The 13,068-nt window shown below is 53.5% G+C and overlaps 1 protein-coding gene and 1 long non-coding RNA gene across 2 annotated transcripts in view; one reads left to right on the top strand and one right to left on the bottom strand.

Annotated features, from left to right (window-relative positions):
- The first annotated feature begins 10,083 nt into the window (after window positions 1-10,083).
- LOC123278612 (uncharacterized) lies at window positions 10,084-12,462 on the top strand. Its single transcript, XR_011494075.1, has 3 exons — window positions 10,084-10,291; window positions 11,295-11,515; window positions 12,269-12,462. It is a non-coding gene; the product is annotated as an uncharacterized lncRNA (long non-coding RNA).
- A 170-nt stretch (window positions 12,463-12,632) lies between these two features.
- The window catches only part of ARL3 (ARF like GTPase 3), a 32,691-nt gene continuing 32,255 nt past the window's right edge, over window positions 12,633-13,068 (bottom strand). Inside the window, exon 6 of the mRNA XM_014852011.3 lies at window positions 12,633-12,911. Within this exon, the coding sequence (XP_014707497.1) occupies window positions 12,864-12,911 (48 nt within the window). The 3' untranslated portion in view covers window positions 12,633-12,863. The remainder of the gene's footprint in view (window positions 12,912-13,068) is intronic.

The following is a 13,068-nucleotide window of genomic DNA, read 5'->3' as shown; positions in this document are numbered from 1 at the left end:
AGTCTAATTGGGCCTTGGCCCCTGTTGGGGGAGGGGGTCACTCAGCCCCATATTTGGTTGGTGACTTGGGCTCTGGCCCCTGCCCCTGAGCATGCAGGAAGAACAGGCAGGAAAATCTTTGGCTCTGGGAGGTGTGGAGGTAGGGTAGCAAAGTGAAAAGGGCATCTGACCCCCATCCTTTTGGCAGAGCTTCTCAAAGTCTCTAGTGTGTCTTGGGAGCTTGTTAAAAGGGCTTATTCCTGGGGCCCCACTTAGACTCAGTGGGAATCGCTGAGGGCCCAAGAATCTGCATTTTTAACTCCCTGATAATTCTGATACATCCTGGGGTTTGAGAAGTGCTGCCATGAGGAACTGGCCAGGGTCCTGCTGGTTACAAGGACCCCTGGGGTGGAAGGAGGGGCTGGGGCACACCAAGGCCCTCCTCTCTTGGGGGGGCCTGATCCTTAAAAATGGTCTCTGGTTTGTCACCTAATACTTTACATGGATCTGCTTATGTCGTAAAGCAGCCTGTGCCCTTCCATACTAGAAGGAGGGGCACCCTTTGCTGGGTGCCTAGTTCTCTTTCCCCTTGTCTGGGTAGAATCAGGGCCTAAACACCTCCCACTCCAGGAACCCTAGAGCAAAGGAGCCATGGGTAAGTCCGGTGGCAGGTGTCCTAGCCTCACCAACCCCTGGTTACCCCCCCTTCTCAGAAAAATAAGGACCTAGATTGGAGGACATGGTCAGGGTATGTCCGCTTGCCAGTTGGGCTGGCCAGACCAAACCCAAGTCTTGGTCCTGATACGTGCCTCAGTCCTCCCATCCTGTGGGAGCAGAAAAATGACAGTGTGAGGTGGGTGGACTCTTGCGTCATTGCTACCCCTTCCCCACTTTGGCAGGGAGCCACAGCCAGGAGCAGGATGACAACAGCTGGCCTTCCCCCTTCTCTTCCCCTGCACCTGTTTGGGGCTAAAGAGAGGGGGCAGATGGCTGGAGCTCAGTGCTCCTCCAGCCCAGGGTGGAAGGATGCCTGGGGGCAGGTGCTTGTGGACAGATAGACATTTAACTCCACTCACATCTTCCATCTCACTGTCCCTTTTCTAGTTATCAGGAAGCATGGGACATCTCATGTGCCAAGAGTTGGGAGCCAAGACAGAAAGCTGCCCAATTTCTTTCCCACTTGGCCTGGTTTTGTTTTAGCTGATGGGAGAGGTCCTTTCTCCAGGTACTTCAATCAGACCAGGATATGGAGGGAGACTGGTGCCGGTGAGATGGGCTTGAGCTCCTCCAGGTTCCAGCTTTGAAAGGCCACTCCAGACAATTACACACTCAACCACACAACCTGTAGGAGAAGCAGCCAGCTGCCAGTAGTATGGCCTGGGGGTGCCTGGGCAGCCAGAGAAGCGGGGAGATGTTAACCCCATCCAGCTGTCCCCAGCCACCCAGCTGTCCCCAGCCACCCAGCTGTCCCTAGCTTTGTAAGAGCAGCTGTCATCCACCTTCCAAAAGGGTCAGGGGCGGAAGAGGCCCTGAAAGAGCTGGAGCTGCCCTAGGACACAGGGCCAGCTGGAGAAAGTGTGGGGCGCCTGCCTCCCTTCCCCTGCACTGATGTGCACACTCAGACACTTCTGGGCACCCACAGGCACGCCCTGTGCCTCACTCCGCTAACGACTCAAGAGATACCAGCTCTCACACCCCAGGCGGGGCGCTCCGGCCTTGGCCTTCCCCGAGAGGCCATCACTCCTCCCCTTTCCCGGAGGGCTGGGTGGCGGAGCGCATCCCCCACCCCACCGCCGGGGGGCGGAGGCTCCTGCGGCCCAGATGTGCGGAGCCCGCGGGGAGGCGACAGCCTGGGGGTTTCCTCCTCCCGCCACCCGCGCAGGCCCGAGCTCTTTCATGTCGCTGCCCTCCCGGGTCCCAGCCCCGGAGCCGAGCAGCTGCGCCCTGCTCCCCACCCCCAGCCTCTCTCCCAGCTGTCTTTGGGGTGGGGCCGGGCAGCTGGGGAACAGCTGCAAGGCGTTGGGAGAGGAGGCTTGGGTGCCCCCTGCAACAGCCGGAAACACTCTCGGTGCCCAGGAGGGGGTGCAGGGGAGGGGGCGAGGCCCGGGGTGGGGGTGGAGACGCCGGCTCCTCTGCCCCTCCCCCAGCGCATCTGGCCGCGCCAGCTGAGAGCGGGCAGACCCCAGATCAAAGCCCCCTCCCGGCTTCAAAGGGCACCCTGGGGGCGGAAGAGGAGGGTGGGGCAGCGGGAACACCCTGAACAGTGACGCCGCTGAGTCAGCGCCCTGGGCCCCTCTCGAAGCCGAGACCCCACGTTCTAACTTCCCTTCTGGGTTCTTCCAAGCCTTGTTCACACCCACCCACTCAGACCCTATCGTTGTCACCGTGCCCTTTCCTCAGACGCCTTCATTTTCTCCCATCTGAGGGTGGGGGAGAACCAATGAACACTTTCAGGACCAGACTTGGTCCCCTGGGGATTCCCTAGCTCACCTCTGAGTCCTGGAAATTCGGGGATGGCGAGGGTGGGTCTAGGACCTGTCCTTCCCAACCTCTAGGCCTACAAAGAGGGGGGATGCTGACGTTACTGGAATTGTGGAGTAAAGGGAGGTGGAAAAATGATTCCTGGTATCTCTGGACCACCCCACTACATTGTAGCCCCTCTTCTAAAGTGAGGCTCTCCCTGTACGATTTTGGAAAACTCTTTCTAGTAGGTGCTTTAGACACAGTGGTCTCTAGAACCTGGGACCCTGGTACTAGTTCTAGAACCCACTGAGTCCTGTTTCTTCAACTTAAAGGGACAGGGAATGAAATTAAGGGCACTCTCGGATTGCCCCTTCCCTATATTCTGTGCAAAAGTGCTGGGGTGCCTGGGACTCAGGGCTCAGATCCCAGGAGCTTCACTGGAGGCTGAAGGGAATGGGAAACAGACCAGAGTGTGGGGCAGAGGCAGCCAGGGCTGGGGAGCCCACTGTGAGAGGTTATAGTTCCCGCCCAGGAGTGGGGCTGGCCTTAAAACGACATCAGCTTCTCTCTTTCTTCCCCTAACACTCTACCCTTTCTACCTGCACCCCAAAGGCTTTCTTCTCTCCCAGGGCAGGATGTTATTCCCTCTCTGCTTAAATTTCTTCAGTGACAGAGAACTTACAACCTGGTTCCGCAGTGAAAGCTCTCACAAAGGATAGAGAAATTGCGTGGGTAGAGCTTCGGCCCCTCCCATATTCTCCGTGGTGTATGGGAATCACACGCTGAGCCAGGGAAGCCTTCAAGAGCCCAGGGCTTCTTCCCTAAGATCCTGTCCCTGGCATTTATCATGTAGGGACTTGCCAATGGACGTACCCCAGAGTTCTGCACTGGGAGCCTGAATGTTTCCTCCAGGAGCGACCAGTTTTCTTTAACCGCTGTGTGGTTAATTCCTCTCAACTGCAGCAAACTGGGATATTTACGACTTCTCCTCGCACTAGATCCTGAATAATTGGGTCTTTCTTGAGAAAGAACCCATCTGCTCAGTGCCACAGGTTATTTTTCTTTATTTACATTGCGGCAAGCAGAGGGTGATGCAGGGGTGACGTGCAGCGTAGTTTTCAACAGCTTGTAGAGTGGGGGGTTGGAGGTGGCCTAGGCAACATCTCAAAATTGCAGTTAAGATGTGGAATGAAGGAGTGGGCTTCCAGGAACTGAGTGTTAAGGGTGCTGTGGACTTCTGGTCCTCCCAGAAAAAATGGTAGCAAGTCATTTGATATGGATGTCCTGGCTGCCTTGTTGTGAATTGGATGTTGTCATCAGACACTCTCCATGTCTGTGCCTGCTGAAGGGAACTGAGCAGAGAGGGGGCATGGATGCAAATGGGTATCTCATGGCCCAACAGATAGAGATTCTCCAGCCACAATAAATGCCATCCCACCAGGTGCAGTTCCCTAGGCTCCTCCCATCAAATCATATGCTTAGAGTCAGTCCTCCAGCACCACATGTGGTCCCATGTGGCTCTGCTGATCCCTCTGCCTGGACTGTCTGCCTGGCCTCAGAGTCTCGCCTCCTCTGTGCACCCCTCCCCACCCTCTGCAGAGGAGGTATGAGGAGTAATGAAATGATGCATGTGAAGTGCCAGGTCTGGTGCTGGCATAGTCCCCTTTCACGCCTTGACAGCTATCACGATGTTTATCTTCCTTTGGGCCAACCACATTGCCGTGCACTTAGCGCTCTTACTCGGTGTTTTAACTAATTATGGTTTGCCTGTCAGGATACAAGCTGCATAGCTCACATGTCCAGCTAGCCTGTGTGTCCCTGGAGGACATGAAATAGTCGTCATTTTTTATTTTTCAGAGCCTAATACAGTGCCTGTTTCATTCATTCATTCAACAAATAATTACCGAGGCCCTTTGAATGCTGGGCACTGTTTCAATGTTGGGGAGACATCAGTGAAAAAACAAACTCTCTGCCTTGATAAATTAGCAGGGAAGAGACAGATGACCAACAACAAATCCGTAAATGTGAGCGGGGGATAAGTGCGGGCCTGTCAGGAGGGGTGAGGGGACATGGCAGTTTTTACATAGGGAGGTGGTTGCAGACGGCTTTACTGAGAAGGTGACATGCAGCAGAGCCTCAAGAATGTGCGGAGGCAAGGTCTGGGGACATCTGGAGCAAGAGTGTTCAGGCAGAGGAACATGCGCAAAGGCTGAGGCAGATGCTGCTGGTTTCAGGAACAGCAAGGGGGCAAGTGTGGCTGGAAAGAGTGAGTGAGGACAGAGCAGGGAGCGATGAGATCAGAAAGGCATGTGGGAGCAGGGCCAGGACCGAGACACTGTAAGTGCTTTGCCTCCACTCAAGAGTATTTGCTGAATGAATGCGTGAGTGAATGAATGCCAAATGCCTAGGCTGTCAGGGCTCTAGGAGTTTCACAGGGGAGCCCCGTGGGCTAGAGGGGGACCAGGCCATCTTCCTGGGGAGTCGGGACTTGACTCATGCCCTAAGGAGGGATGAAAAAAGCACAAAAGGGGGTGCAGACACCCCAGGAAGGAGGTGGCTATGAGCACAAAGGGGGAAATAAAATTGTGGGGTTGGGTTGGGGGACAGTGAGGAGAGCTCATCTGAAGCTCAGGGAATGCATGAGAGTCCATGATTGACAGGCCTATAAAAAGGGTGTGGATTCAGATCAGAGGGGCCTTGAATGACAGATAAACAGTTTGGCCTTGAGTGTCCCAAAGCAGCAGGGCCTCCAAAGTCATCTGAGCAGGAGAACTGAGGTTTAGAACAATGGCTCTGAGCCCTAAGGGAACGAGCGCCAGGCAGGGGGACAAGGTGGTGAGTTAGGCAGCAGGAGGTCCGAGTGAGAGAGGAAATGGGGTGCGGGGTGCAGGCTGGCCCCAGCCCAAAGAGCAGGAAGGACTGTGGCTAGGCCTCCAGGCCCTGCAGCTCAAGCCAAGGGATGGAAGCCCGGACCAGGCCTTCTCCTTCCCTGCCAGCCAGCCCTGGGCCCCAGAGTCAGCAGAAAACTCCAGCCCCGAGGAGGAGGCAGCGCAGAGCCAGAAGCTGCTGAGGGAGCACTGGCAGCAAGATGCCATTGTAAGTCCGCAATCAAGATACTTCAGAGGAAATCAAAAGCCCCAACTGGGGAAATGATGTGTGCACTCTCTCTCTTTCTCTCTCTCTCAAACACACACAAACTTCAGCCTCCAAAATGGGTCAAGTGAAGGCTGTGGGCGTGGGCTGGGGAGGGAGGGCTGGAAGGAGAGGAGGCCCAGGGGCCCCAGAGCAGCCCGGGCGCTCGTGCCCACTCACCCTTCTGGCACAGGGGATGGCAGCAGCTGCAGGGTGGGGTGGGACGTGAGGATAAATAGACACCTCCCCATGCAGATGGATAATGCACACAGCTGCCCTGCCTGCTTTGCCTTCATTAGGACCAACTGTTTCGGGAGCAGTGGCAGGAGGCAGGAGGGGGTGATGTGCCCATTCACGGACTGGGGGTAGGGGACTGCCTGCAGCTGTGCAGGCACCTCCCTCCTGCCTGGATCAGCAGCCCAGCCCCTGAATGCCCCTTCCTCCCTTTTCTCTTCCTCCCAATGTGCTGCTCTGGCAGATCTGGAGGTCTCAGGATGGGAAAAGGGCCTGGGGAGTGAGTCAGGGTAAAATCCAGGCTGAATTCCCCCCAGAGCTGGGGAAATTGAGGGGAGAATTGGGCTAGACTGTGTCCCCTGGCACCAGGATGGGCTGTTGCTTACAAACCATAGCTCCTTATCCCTTTCTCTCCAAAAGCCCTCTGTAGCATCCAGGGAGGAACAGTGCTTTGGTCCTGTCATCTGGGGGCTCCCCGGAAGCCCCATTCATACTCAAAAGTCCCGGATCAGGTTTGCTCTGTGCCCCCCAGACAGAATCCAAGGGACCTGGGGGCAGTGTGCCAGCATGATTTCACAGGATTCTGACCTCTTGGCAGCAATGAAGGCTGAGGAAGGGAGGTTGGTGTGCTCCAACTCCCCAAAGCAGGTTGTCCAGGTGGGACTGGGGACCTGGTTGGGGGACTGAGTGTTGAGAACCAGGCCCAGGGAGCAGTCTGGCTGGTGTAATAGACAAGGCCACCAAGTATGGCTGAGTATCTTGTGCCCTATACCAGGCCATCTGGCTGAGGGGCCCCCAGCTAGTGCCAAGCCTTGCACCCTGGTGTGGGGCATCCTCTCCCATGGGGTCAGTGGTGGCCCAGGTGACAGGTCTGTCTGGTCTCAGGAACATGCATTCCATTAACAAGGCAAAGAAAGACTGGGCAGGCAGCAGGCCCTTTCTTCTTCCCCTCCAGAGGTCCAGTGGGCTCTAGGGGCTGCTGGCCCTTTCGCTGCAGCACTTCCTCTCCATTTTGAGCTGGCGCAGTGGACAGGGGGCTGCTGAGCCCTGGATGAGAATGGATACCAGGCCAGGGCCCAAAGGGCAACAGCCTCACCAGCCTCTTTCCTTTGTTGTCAGCGTGGGGCCCGGGAACCCCTGCCCCCTCTGCTGGTGGCCTCTAGAGCAGCAGCCACCTCTGGGACTTGGGAAGGGTCTTGTGGATCCTGAAGAGGGGGGTGGCAAAGAGAGAGTTAGTGCTCTGGCCCCCCTCCCTGTTTCCTGGAGCCCACTCCCTCACTGCTGCCAGCAGTTGACCGCCCTGAGCTTAGGCAAGATGGCGTCCTGGAGAAAAATGGGCTTTCCGGTTGGCAAGGATCTGTCAAGCTGTTTCCTTGCTGTGTGAGTCTGGGCAAGCGACTTAACCTTTGAGAGTCTTGGTTTCCTCCACTGGAAAATGGGGTTAGGAATGGTTCTCTTATAGAGCTAATCAAAGGCTCAGATCAGCGACTGACTCACAGCAGTAGCAGTTTGCTCAGCTGCGTGGTAGTTCCGCTCCCGACCCTTGTGGCTTTCAGCTTCAGGTATCCCAGCAAGTTTTCCCACAAACTCTGCCCCTCCTGGACGCAGCTTGCACTCGGCAATTCCGTCATTAATATTTCATTTCTTTAGCAAAGGCTGTTTGTCCCTGGGACACTGCTGTTCACTCTGGGAAAAGAAACCTCCCCATGTTCCTTTGTGCAGGAGGATTCCTTAGCTCTTCTGAGGGTATGAACTTGGGGCCCAGCAGTCAAACAGACGTGGGTTCGAATCCTGGCTCTGCCCTGTTTTTCCTGCGTGATCCTGAGCAAGTGATTCAAATTCTGTGAGCCCAATGCCAAAACTGTGAGTGATAACACCTACAGTTAAGAATGTCATTGCAAGGATTAAATAAAATAATTGTAAAGTACCTGCTACAAGTGGGTGCCCCCTTAGCAGTTTGCCCCGGTCTGACTGTAGCGGCCTCATTGTTGGCCGCATCTCCATATGCCCATCTATGTGGCTGGTTCTGGACAGACACACACACCCTGCACCCCACCCAACACAGTGCTGGACCAGCAGATTCACTGCAGGAGCTCTCTTCCCTCCTCCCTGCCCGGTCCTGGTGCTGCAGCTTCTCTGTGTTGTGCAGTATTGGAAAAGGAAATTACTGAACAGATTGCAATTAAGGGGGGAGAAGGGGGAGAGAGAGACAGAGGCCGAAAATGCAGCCTGACTGAGCGCTAAACTGTGTTTTTGCCCGGAGCCAATCAGGAGCCTCTGACAAGAGCCTGTCCCCACTTACAAATCTAATTGCAGGAGGTGTGGCTGAGGTGGCCCTGGGAACCCTGGAGAGGAGGGGGCTGCCAGCACCTCCGGGAAGGCTGCTGGCCACTTGCTTGTTGCCTTGAAAGTTACAGAGCCACACGCGAGGGGATGTAGGGCGGGCACAGGTCTTGGGGGCCTGGGAAGGCTCAGACTCCAGAATTTCTGCCAGTTATTATAATAGCTACCAATGAATTAGCACTACTATGCACTGGACATCCATAATTCCATCTAATCCTCTGGAGAACTCCAGGAGGTAGATGATTATTACCTCATTTTATAGATAAGAAACTGAGGCACAGAGCATCCCTACTATCTCCTAGGCATCGCCTTAGGTCCAGGGACTTTCTTTACATTTTCTCTCTTTCAAGTCTCCCTGCCACTTTACTCCCATTTCACAGATGAAGAGGCAAGACTCCAAGAGAGAAAGCACCTTGCCTGAGAGCACAGAGCTGATTTTGGATGGACAAGGATTGCACCTGGTTCTCTGACTCCAGAGAACTCACTTCTTTACTGTACCACACTGTCCCTTTGTTGAGCAGGGCATTCTGCATGGAGTTGCCAGATTTAGCAAAACTACGAGAACAAAAAAACAGGGATGGCCAGTTAAATTTGAATTTCAGATAAACACTGACTTTTTATTTTTAGTACTGTAAGTATGTCCCAAATATTTTATGGGATATACTTGTATTAAAAACGATTCTTTATTTGAAATTCAGGTTTAACTAAATGTCCTGTCGTGTATCTGGCAACGCTACACCTTCTCTCTCCTCCTGCCTCGAGCTCCCCTCTCTTCCGCCAACAGCTTGCCTTTAAAGGCCAACCCTTGGGACCAGCCATGCTGGTGTATCTCTAGCCTGTTCAAGGGAGGCTGCCAAAGGGGAAGACAAGCTCCTCTGCTCTGGAGGGCAGAGCCCTGGAGCAGTGTCCACTCTGCCACCGACTGTGTGACTTTGGGCAAGTCTATTCCCCTCTATGAATTCTCTTTAAAAGAAAGACCCAGTTTTCAGATACTAGGTAATCGCAAGTATCCTTGGCAGCCCTAACTTTCCTAATGTCTTCTCCTTTCTTCCTGTTTGTGCAAAGGATGGTACAGAATCTACATTTGTGCTGCTGTGAGCCCAGAGGACACCCAACACCTGGAACAGGGAACCCCAGGGGAGCAATGCTGGTCAGAGGGGACCCACGGTGTGGGCTTGGAAGGCTAGGGGCCGAGACTGCTGGGAAATGGGCTGTCACCGTCGTTGTCCTCCAGAGGTGGCAGCTCACTGCAGCACTCAGACCCGGGGGCGGGGCCCCTCCTGCATTGATGGCTGTGCAATCTTGGGCAAATTCCTTAACCCAGACAAGGGCCTCAGTTTCCTCAACGGTGAAGTGGGACTAATGCTGCCACAGGAAGTATGTAAAGTGCCTGGTACGCAGCAGGGGCTGAATAAAGGGTTGTTCTTATTGTTGTATTTGTTGCTGTTAATATTACATCCTGAAAAAAGCACCTTGAGGAATGCTAACCTCTGAAAGGACAAACATGTTTCAGGCCCTCTCTAAGCTTCAGCAAAGAACGCAGTGCATTCCAGGCTGCCTTCGTTTCAGCTAAATTTTATTTGTTGGATTTTTGACAGACGTCTAAATTATACATCGAATTTTCCACATGACCAAACACCGCGTCCCTTCCTTTGATTATCACTTTCAAAAGGGACTATAAAAAAACCACCTTTCGATGGCTCGGACTGAACCCTGAAACCACATGGAGCGCGGGGCTAAAAATAAAAGGAAGTAAGAACTGGCCCCTGAGAAGGAAAGAGAAATCAAAGCAAACTCTGACGGGAATCAAGGGACGAGTCCTGGCAAGGGTGACATGGTGTCACCCTCCAGGCCAGGCCGGATAAGGAGCGGCCGACAGTGAGGGTGGGGCACAGAGTGGCACAAAAATAGCCACCGGTTTAGCCCAGAGGGGAATAAAGAAATTTGTCAAAAGCCAGGAGAGAGAGACGTGGAGCTGGAGTGAGAGAGGGGGCAGGACTGTGTCCTTCCAGCAGTTTCAGGAGCTGCAGACTTCTTTAACCCAGGCGCATTTCTACCCGCCGGCATAATCGCTGACTTTCAGCTGTGCGCCGACATGTTCCCCAGCTCAGCCCACATCAATGACACCCTTGTTTCCATGGTAACCAAGGGAGAGTGAAGGGGAAAGGGTGTGCTGCGCTGGGCGCGGGGAATCCAGCCAGGAGGAGCCGCCAGGGGGAGGTCGGACGAGGGGCGGGAGGAGCTTTTCCCACCACTGGTTTGAGCACACATCCTGGGCCCAGTCCAGGCCTTGCCTGCCCTCGGGCTCCCAGCCCTCTCCCCTGCACATTCAGACGCCGCTCGCGCACAGAGCAAGTCTTACTAAGACTCATGAGGGGTGGGAGGATGGGAAAGTGGGTCTCCCCTTTCTAACTTCAAATTCTGTCTTCTGGTCACGGCCACAGGGGCCAGGGGTGGGGCTGGAAAGAGGAAAGGGGACTTAGAAGAATTTTGTTTTTACAAATGGGAGATGTCAAACTCTGCATTTTTCGGGCTTCTCTCATCTAGCCTGTGAGCCCCGGGAGGGTTCAGCAGGGCTCAAAGGGAAGATGAAAGCTTGTGACATCCACAATGTCTCTGTGTCTTTGGTGGAAAAGCTGAACATTCTCTCTGAACATTCACAGAGGCTCTTATCAGAGGAGGGCAAGTGGCTCCTGCCTGCTGGCCGAGGCCTTGGGCGGGTTCTTTCAAACAGTTCCCTAAGTTAGTGGTAAAAGAACAAAAATATTTTACAGACCATCCACTGCCAGAGTCAAAGTTGCATATCACAGTGTTCCAAAATTACGGACCTCAAAGCAGGCATTTGGCCCCTCAGATAGCGTCTCTGGTGCACTATTTGGAGGGAAAAACTATTTTCAAGTGCTATTGCCACACTTCCAGCCTGACAGAAGGGGCACTTCTGCTTCCTTAGAATTCTGTTTTACTTCTCCTCAAAGCCAGAGAGGTGAGGGGTGAGACAGAGAAGCCAGAGGAGGTTGCAGGGAGCAGCTAGCTCAGTGTTTAAAAACCTCACCTTCTTTCGTTTTGCAAGTCCTTACAGGTCTGTCCACAGGAGCCCCAGGGCATCTTTTCATGTCTGGCATTGTTAATGGCTTTCACCCTAGACTGCCTTTGAAGCTGGCCATGCTCTGGCCTCACCTACACAACTATGTCCAGAAAAGCTGGGGACTGAAGGCCAGGCGCTGGAGCGGCCCCTTCAGACTGCTCGCATGCCTTGGTGGGCTTGGGAAGGACTACCTCCCTGGAGGAGAAGGCAGCTGGCCTCCTGGGACCCACCAGTCACTGGACAGTCTCTTATTCATTCTCTGCAAACCCCTGAGCTCAGGTACCAGAACAGAGTTCAATTCAGGAGCCGGGTGATACTCTGGCCTGCTTTGCCATGTTGGAAGCCGGAGATTTCTTAAGGCTCAGGGAAACAAGCTCTTTTTGCAACGCAGGGCAGGAGAACTCTCCTGCCATTCCTCTCCAATCAATCAACAGAGGACACATTTTGCTGGAGAGAGGCAGAGGAGCCAGCAGCTGGGGTGACTCTGGCTTCCCTGGGCCTGGCCCCTGCAATCATACACACCCATGTTCTCCCCAGCAGCAAACTCTCTCCACCCACGAGCATCCCACACCACCAAGATGCCAGCACCGTAAAAATTGATCTCTTCTAAAAATCGATCTGCCTGCCTTTTCTCAGTGGAGCAGGTTCAGGGTAAAGCTGCATTTATTTTTAAAATCTGATAGCAGCGGCCTATTGTGATCATTTAAACACAGAATTCTTTGAGCTTTAGAAATCCCTTCTATAGGACGGCCGTGGAGAAGCCAGCTAATCTCGGAGTCGGCTGCTCACTGCTCCACTGAACTGGAGAAAGCCTGTTTGCACTAGACTGAGCCCTCGATGTGAAGGCTTTTTAAGGACCTTGTAATTTTTTCTGGAATTAAACCTCCCACCTCTCCTTACATTCCAGATGTCATTACAGTCAAAAGTCGTAAGAATTTGCTTCCCTGTGTGGCTGGCTGGGGGGTTGGGGACGGAGCATGGTTCTGTGGTGACTTGTTTGTGAGAAAGGATTTTTTTTTTTCCTTTCCAAAGGGTGAAGATTACATACACAGTCTCCTACCTGCATGACAAGATGGTTTAATCATCTGCTGTTCCTCCCCTCCCCACCAGCAGCTTCTGGCTGGACAGACTGCAGCCCTGGCGCAGTGGTGATGGTAAAAATCACTGACCAGCACCAGCAAACGCTGCCTGTCGTTTCAAAACCATGGGGGGAATGTAAGGGACAGGTCAGTAAATACATCAACGCAGCACAAGCTGCTTCTTCCTCTTTTCCTTCCTTTTTTTTTTTTGAAAGAAAAAAGCCCAGTGGAATTGTCTAAACTGAATGCAATCTCTTACTCATTTCAAAGATCTCATTTTCTAATCATGCGCTTTGAGACATTTAACACTATTTCAATTATGCAGAGGAAATAATATAATTCCTTTATTTGAAAAATGATCCTGAACCTCAGAGATCAGTTAAATCTACTGCTGGAATGGGGATTCTTTTTAAACTGTGTTGTTCCCTCTCTTCAAACAGCTGTAGCTGTACACGGATGGAAAAACATTTGGTCAGAAAGCAGCAAATTAGTGTTTTTCAGGGCAGAATTCAGCTCCCGCAGCTCCTGCATCTCCATCCGTCTAGATTTTATTTCTTCTTTGCATTGACATTTTTGCAGACCCAGTTCATGCCGTCCTTTGAGGGAAATGGGCAGAGAAAGGCAGTGTTAGTTGTAAGAAAGCCAGCACACACTCAAGCCCAGGACGGGAGGGAGTAGGGTCCTGGGCCCTCCCTCCCCACCCCTCGGCTCCAGGAGTGTGCCCCCCTCAGGGGCCCACCTGGGTGACCCGGG

The sequence above is a fragment of the Equus asinus genome, chromosome 2 (assembly GCF_041296235.1).
Source record: "Equus asinus isolate D_3611 breed Donkey chromosome 2, EquAss-T2T_v2, whole genome shotgun sequence".
NCBI lineage: Eukaryota > Metazoa > Chordata > Mammalia > Perissodactyla > Equidae > Equus > Equus asinus.
The sequence above is the reverse complement of the archived record's forward strand: the minus strand, read 5'-3'. Positions and strand labels throughout refer to the sequence as shown.